This window comes from Crocuta crocuta, unplaced genomic scaffold (genome assembly GCF_008692635.1).
Source record: "Crocuta crocuta isolate KB4526 unplaced genomic scaffold, BGI_CrCroc_1.0 scaffold68, whole genome shotgun sequence".
Taxonomy (NCBI): domain Eukaryota; kingdom Metazoa; phylum Chordata; class Mammalia; order Carnivora; family Hyaenidae; genus Crocuta; species Crocuta crocuta.
In genome coordinates, this window is record NW_027532426.1 from 2,804,561 (window position 1) to 2,812,790 (window position 8,230).

The window sequence follows — 8,230 nt, forward strand, 5'->3', positions numbered from 1 at the left end:
TAATGTTACATACACAAATGTAATTTGTGTCCTATGCTATCATATTGTCTCTAATTCTTTCCTGATTTATTTTTTACCATTACTACACTAGTTCCAATCATCTAGGAAGAGAGGAAAAGATAACTTGAGATGTGAATCCAAAAGGAATCACTGCAAAGCAAGTTCTTTCTGAAACTCGTTTTAGTGTTTTAGGCTCAAATGCACTTCCGTATTAACAAAACTCAAGACAATAAAAATTCTCAAAACAGCCTTAATGAAATGACTCCCTCAAGAAAACAAGTATTCTGAGAATATTTCCTAGATTTCCTTAAACTAAGCAACTTTATAAATAGTATATTTAAGACTTACTCATTTCACTGTATATAAATTTTGCTCCTTCAAAAAAAAGTAAACTCTAGCTAATGCTATATATACAATACACAAAAATGCTTAAAGTGAAGTATACTGATGTCTGCAACTTTGAGATGAATCAAAACAAAGATGGATTGATGGAGAAATGGTTAATTATAACAAAACATATGCATATGTTAATTGTAGAATTTAGATAGTACATATATGGGTTCTCACTATAATTCTTTCAACTTTCCTGTGTTTGAAAAATTGTGATAAAATGGCGGGGAGGGGGACTTAGGAACTTCAAACCCTGACAGCTTGGAATTCTGCAGCTTGATCAATTCAAACTAGTTTATGAATAATTGTAACTTTAAGTCAGTAAAAATTTCTCATATTGACATATTAAAAGACATGCACGGATTTTTAAAAATTAGCGTAACTTCTCCACTAATGTTCAACAACATTTCCTTGCTCATAGAATTTACTGACTTGCTCCAGGTACCAGGCACTGTGCTATGCAGTTCATATTTACTAGCTAATTTAATCCTCACAATTACTCTAGAAATAAGGTAGTTATTATTCCCATTTTACACATAAAGAAACACGGGCAGAAAGAAATAAATTCTTTGCCAAAGTTCACAAAGCAAGATTAGGATACCACTCAGGTATAACTCCAAAGCCCATGTTCTTTTGTGGACAAAGGTGAGCCCACAAAGAGGGATATACAACTCATCACCTAGGAATAAAAACACAGTTTTCAACAGTAATTCATTTCAACAATTAAATTTCTAACCAACATGCCTGTCTTCCTAAGATACCATGATGAAGGCACTAATACCATTTTTTTGGAGAAAGAGTCTGAAAATTGCCAGTAGTCACAGGGTAGGTTAATGGTGATGCTGATAATCAAATTTTCCTTGGAACCAATTTCTGCTAGGCTATATACCAACAAAAGGAAAAAGGACTAAATAGCTGAATTTCCACTAGAAACATCAGTTATAAGACAGGAATTATCAAAACATCGTCAGTTAGGAAATAAATCATAGCTTTGGAGACTCAGGGAACAGCACACACACAAGTGATAGATGACTTCGGCAAATACCTCCAGATAATACAAATGAAAATTTGTAACTTCTTACATCTCCAATCAGATCCAGTGAGGTCTAAAGCACTAATACCAAGGTGATTTTAAAATATTTAGGACAAAGCAACAGAAATCGCTAAATCTGCTCTGGGATAAGCTCAGTTATCAACCTGTGCACTCGATAAGCAGAAACTTAGGATTTTTCTCATAGGAGCTTCCAACGGAGTATCTCACCGCAGGAATTACCTACCTTTAGCAGTTTTAGGCATGTGAACTCTCCACTTCTCCGAATTCTGGGTTGAGAGAAGACCAGATTCACCTACTTGAATTCACTAGCGGATAGCAAAGTGGTCTAGTCAATGAGGAAGACTGGGGGCTTCAACAAGAGATTAACATGACTAATTGCCCGTTCCTCATAACCCACCCTAAGTAAGAAAAGGCCATTAGAGAAATAGCTCACCTGGGGAGTGGACTCCGACTCAGAGACCGTTTGCTCAAGAAAGGGCTGCTGGACCGTCTGCGACCATAGGGACTGGGTGATCTCCCACTGTAAGAGCCACTCCTTTCATAGCTGGAAGAACGTCTCCGGCCATAGGGGCTCACAGACCTTTGTCGTCTACTGTAGGGACTGGGTGACCGGGTGCTGGACTGGTAGGCCGAAGGCTCCTTGTAAGGAGGGCTAATTGACTGTCTTCTTGAGGTACTTCCAGGACTCTTCTTGTAAGAGTCATAATTGCTAGACGTGTGAGATCTTGGAGGACTAAGGTCATAATCTTGGCCATAAGAAGCTCCTGAGGGGCTATCATCTTGCTTGGGGCTGTCAGACCATTTCCTATGGGGACTCCTGGATCTCCGTTTGGGGCTGTCCACCGTTTTGTAGCTTTTGGGTGTTTCCCTTTTCCGATGACTTTTACTCCGGTCTTTGTGCCCAGACTTCAACTCGCGTTCTTTCCGGGTCTTCTCCTTATGGAGTTTGGATGACCTGGATTCCTTGTTGCTACTGCTTTTGGAGATCTGTGCCTTCCCATAGTCCTCATTCTCCTCGTTTGAACGCTTTGAACTTCCTGAGATCCGGTCCTTCGTAGATCCCGATTTGCTGGAGACTTCCTGGTTTTTTTCTTTTTCTGTCTGTTTGGTTTTTAGTAAGTCCCGGGAACGTCTGTGCTGGTGGTGACGATGTTTGTGCAGGCGGTCGCTCCGATCAGCTCCACGACGTTCATCATTGTCCCTCCTGTCTAGTTTGAAGGCCATGTCGTCAGAGAAGGTATCTGAATCAGAGCTGATGTCATCATACTCCACCAAAGGTTTGATAATTGTACCTAAAGGTGCTGCTTCGGGGGTCACCAACCCCATGTCTTTGGAGTGCTTGGATTTATGCCGCTTGTGCTTCGACACCAAGCGGTGACGCTCTCTGCTGTTGGAGCTGCCACCTCCCGATGACGGCTGCAAAGTTCCAGAAGCTCCTCCACTCCCGTCCTTCTTGCCCCCATGTCTCTCTGGATTGGGCATTCCCTTTCCCCTAGCCTCAAAATGGGGAAAAAGTTCCCCAGCACTCCGAAAAGTAACCCCCACCCACNAGGGAAGGGACGGTAGCCCAGGCTCCTCCTCCCTCCCGACTCCTCAGCACCCTCCTACATGAGGTGGGGGGTGAAGGAGCCAGGAAAGAAATGAGAGTTCTTCAGCAGAGGAGTTGCGAGACAACGGGTAGCTGCCCAAGTCTGTTTCCCGTACTCCCCCCGCCGAGCCAATCCTCAGGCCCGGACGCCGGGGAGGTCGAGGAAGTAGGAAGCCGACGGCCCGGGGGCTGTGGGGCCGACTCCGGCTCTGGGGCCCTGTGAAGACTGCGCGGGCCCTTCCCCTACCCGGTAGCCCGGCTCCGGGCGGCTTCCTGTCGCTGGGGTCCCGCGGCCTAGGTGCCTGACGCCCCCTTTGTCCCTCGCTCCTGAGGGAGACCCTTTTCTCGCCTCTGCCTCACCTCAATACCTCACACACTCACTCGCTCCCTCACACAGACTCAGTCACACACTAGGTTAAACCGAAACGGCACTTGAGGGGAGGGGGGGAGGGGGCAACCCGAGGAAACGCCGCGAGAATCCTGTGGGCTCTCGCGGTATTTCGTGCTTCCCTTTCACCTCTCAGCGCTGCTTGCTCAAATATCGCGAGAGCACGTCCCGAAAAGGAAACTCGTTCCGCCAGAGTCTCGCGATAAGCTCCTCGCTCTCCATTTGAGCAAAGCTTTATTGAAACGGCGGTGGGGTGTTTTTTTTTTTTATTCAAAGCTTTATTGATAACGCTTGAAAAAATAACAACCAGGCTCCGGCGCAGGACTAATTTTGCACACTTTATAACAACTCTTTTTAACTACCAGGATGAAAAAATGTCAACAGGACAAAGGGCGGATGTACGGACATTCCAACCCAAGTGCCTAAGCATTAACAATGCTTTCCACTTACATAGCGTATACTAGGCGCATTGTCCCTATGTCTCCTACTACCTTGCAAAACACGATATCCTCAGCCCCGTTTTACAGATAAGAAAACTCATAGTCACGAAAGGTAAATAACTTACTCAAGGTAACAAAGCTAGTCCAGCAAGTGACGAAGACGAGATTCAAATTCAAGTCTAACACTCAAGCACAGCTCTTGTAAAGTGTGCCACTTCCTCTTTCTATTCTGTTTAAAATCTTAACCTGAAAATTCATCACCTCTTGGGATCATCTGTGGCTTTTCTGGAACCATTTAGCCTTTTATCTTCACATGGTAGATTATAGTTATGAACAAGCAAAACATGGTATTCACGTGCAAGAAACAAATAATCTCTTACCCTGCCCTTCATTTTCTACTTTTCAAAACTTTGCACACATTAACTCATTCCATCTTCACAACAATCATCTGAATTAAGGTTGTGTATGTGAGGAAACTAAGGCACTGAGAAGCTAAATGACTTTTCCAAAATTATTTATTCTTAAATTTATCTGAGACTTTAAGGCCTTTCTCTGCGAAATAGTGTCTACTCTCATATGGGCATCAAGCAAGACATGGGGAAAATATTAATAACACAAGATATGAGATGGTAAATGTTGTAAGAGTGATACAGAACACTGCAGAAATTCAGAAGGAGGCTGGGAGTGTTAAGAAAAAGTTTTATAAATTAGGGCTCGGTTGAGCCTCTGACTTCGGCTCAGGTCATAATCTTGTGGTTTGTGGGTTCATGGCCCACATCGGGCTCTGGGCTGACAGCTCAGAGCTTGGAGCCTGCTTGGGATTCTGTGTCTACCTGTCCTGCTTGTGCTCTCTCTCTCTCTCTCTTTCTCAAAAATAAACACTAAAAAAAAAAAAAGTAGGGCTTTTGAGTTGGGTCAGGAAGATTAAAAAGGATTTGTATATGCAAAGATGGGACGATCAGCCAGTAAATTAGGGGCCAAAAAACATCCTGAATGAAGGCAAAAGAACCCACTCTCAAAATCACTCCCTCAAAATTTTCTTTTTGCTTTTGGTCACATGGGTAGCAGTAAAAGAAAGTTTTTACCTAAATGTTTGAGTCTATAAATGTTGGCTAAAAATGTAAAAGATAAACTTTAATTAACCATGGAAGAAAAATTAATGCCATCAAGAAAAAAAAAAGCATAGAATTAATACTGGAACTCAGGTATGATAACTCCTCATTCATTGCTGTAAGAAAGCCTGGATGTAAAAGTCCCCACCAGTATCTGACATGATAGCAGATAGCATGAGACTAATGGCCGATTACATGAAATGACTGACCCACCTTATCAAACACCGGCATGAGTTCAGCAAAATCACTCTGATTTTTTATATCTTTTAAATGAGATTAGGGGTGCCTGGGTGGCTCAGTCGGTTAAGCGTCCAACTTTGGCTCAGGTCATGATCTCATGGTTTGTGGGTTCGAGCCCCGCGTTGGGCTCTGTGCGACAGCTAGCTCAGAGCCGGGAGCCTGCTTCAGATTCTGTATCTCCCTCTCTCTCTGACCACCCTCCCCTGCTCACACTGTCTCTCTCTCTCTCTCTCTCTCTCAGAAATAAATAAATTCAAAAAAATTTAAATGAGATTAAGTTTCTGACCCAGGATGCATCTGCGCTCATGGTAAAATGGAAAAGTGTGGACATTAGAAGAAATTATTGTAATGCGTCAAATAAAATCTTAAGTAAAATTCATCATATAAATTAAACAGTGGTTGAAACTTTCCTAATTATATGTTGGTTGCCTACTGAAGACTAAGAGACTTCTAACGAATGAGTAAATGAAAGTTTTACTGAATTTTTATAATATATTTCTTTTTTTTATGTTTTATTTATTTCTGAGAGAGAGACAGCATGAGCAGAGGATGGTCAGAGAGAGACGGAGGCACAGAATCTGAAACAGGCTCCAGGCTCTGAGCTGGCTGTCAGCACAGAGTCCGATGCGGGGCTTGAACCCAGGAACTGTGAGATCATGACCTGAGCCGAAGTCGGACGGACACCGAGCCACCGAGGTGCCCCTAACATCTTATATTTCTATAGCACTATTCAGTTTTCCGCAGAACTCTTTTAAGCCTGTCAGTAGATATCAGTTGAACAAAAAAACTGGTGACAGGCCAGGATGAGTATTACTATATGCATATACTAAAGGTTGAAACTGAGACCCAGGAGTTGGAGTATGTTTATAGTAAGTGTAGGAAGTGCCAGGAGCAGGGACAGCTTTTCATTTAATCTTAGACCAGTACTCTTTCTATTTCAATACACTATCACTTTTTGGTGGATAAAATGCTACTCTAATGTTAATATTATCTCAATAAAGCTGGAAAAAATGTAATCTAGGAAATATATTTTGTTAAGGTGTTTAATACAAAATCAGCGTAAACTGCAGAAGTTTGTCCAACAGTTGGTGACAATAGCAGTGGTTTTATAAAATAAGGATTACTTCACTCTACAGAAAAACTTTGAACTCAGAAATTCCAGAACTGCATAATATGCTTTATTTGCATGACCTCCCAGGGCAGGGAGTCAGGGCAACTTTGTGAACCTCAAGGTAATCAGTCAGATGAAGACTATACTTTCCCTGTAAATCCCCCAAAGCAAGTCAGAAAGCTTCTCTTCAGGCTGTACCCAAGAGGAAATGTTTAACTAAAGTCAATAACTGCTACTCCCCACCCTAGATCAATTTATTAGTTCAGATTTTAGGTTTAAAGTGCCCTCTTAAATCTCCGTCAAAGCTTAGTCATTTAAAACTTGACCATTGTTCTCTTCTTGCCGTAAACAAAGATTGCTCCTACGTGCACTTTGAGTGATTTTCTTGTTTAATTACATGTCTCTCCCATCTTTACATCTGGAGCACAAACTTTTCAACAATGTCATTTTATCTGCATGTACAAATGAGAAATTATAACTTCCTATTCTCTCCTGTGACCAAAATTTGGTATAGTTTATTTCTATGCTTATAAGGTTTAAAATTCCATAGCTACACTTGGCATAGAGGTTACATATTGTGTACAGTTTCCATGAAGAAATATAGTTGTATATCTAATATTGATATTTTGGGAACAATGATAAATTAACAAACATTTTTTGAGTAACTGGTTACTGTGACCAATCATATTTTCAGAACTCTTAAGTCAGGTGAGTCCATCAAGGGTTGGGCTGTGTTATTTATTTATTATTTTATTTTTTAGAGGGAGGAGGAGAGTGTGAGTGAGGGGAGAGGATCAGAGGGAGGGAGAGTGAGAATCTTAAGCAGGCTCTATGCTGAGCGTGGAGCCCGGTGTGGGGCTTGATCCCACAACCCTGGGATCATGACATGAGCGGAAATCCAGAACCAGATGCCCGATCTCCTACCTAATATACAAGAATTAGGATTCCACAGATGCTTGTTGAATGAAGAACACTTTGATAAGAGGAAATAGCATTTTGAGAAAGAGAGAGCAAGCAAACACACACACAGGGGAGGAGCAGAGAGAAGGTGAGAGAGCAAATCCCAAGCAGGCTCCACACTGTCAGCTCGCAGCTCTACATGGGACTTAAACTAAGAACTGTGAAATCATGACCTGAGCTGAAATCAAGTCAGATGCTTAATCAACTAAGCCACCCAGGCTCCCTGGAAACAGCATTTTAAGTATGCATTATCTTTGAATATTCTCACTTGGGTAAAATACTCTCTGTACCTCATCAATTTTAAGGTTGCTAGATTTACATTATATGATATTTGGAACATACTTTTATACCAAAAATATTCAGTGATTATCTAAAATTCAAATTTAACTGAGTGTTCTGCATATATATTTTTAATGTTTATTTGTTTTTGAGAGAGAGACAGAGCATGAGCAGAGGAGGGGCAGAGAGTGAGGGAGACACAGAATTGGAAGCAGGCTCCAGGCTCTGAGCTGTCAGCACAGAGACTCACATGGGATTTGAACTCACTAACCATAAGATCATGATCTGAAGTCAGATAATTAACTGACTGAGCCACCCAGGCACTTCCCTGAGTGTTCTGTATTTTATCTGACAACCCTATCAATTTATACCAACAATATGCATTGAGTCTCTGATGGGTGTCGGGGACTTGGCCAAGCAATGTCATTAGACTGTAGTGAAAGAAGTAGATCCAGTGTAACCTTCCTGGCAATAACAATCTAACAGAGAAGACAGGCATTGAACCATCCTGTACTTAATTTTGATGGTAAAGTGCTATTAAAGAGATGTTTGAAATAATTAACAGTGGACCTGATCAAGTCAGGGGTTAGAGAAGGCTTCTCTAGCCTAGAGGAAGACAACTGACCTCTGAGTAAGAGGGCCTTGGTGAGGTGAAGGGGTCAGGTGAA

At 41.9% G+C, this 8,230-nt stretch overlaps 1 protein-coding gene across 9 annotated transcripts in view; it reads right to left on the reverse strand.

Moving 5' to 3' along the window:
• The window catches only part of CDK12 (cyclin dependent kinase 12), a 94,444-nt gene extending 91,469 nt beyond the window's left edge, over positions 1 to 2,975 (reverse strand). For all 9 annotated transcript variants that reach the window (XR_013338840.1, XR_013338842.1, XR_013338841.1 and 6 more), the window contains exon 1: positions 1,878 to 2,975. Coding sequence is in view for 3 of the 9 variants with exons in the window: in XM_077779343.1 (XP_077635469.1) it covers positions 1,878 to 2,926 (1,049 nt within the window). In the remaining 6 variants the exon portion in view is untranslated. The remainder of the gene's footprint in view (positions 1 to 1,877) is intronic.
• Between the last annotated feature and the right edge of the window lie 5,255 nt (positions 2,976 to 8,230).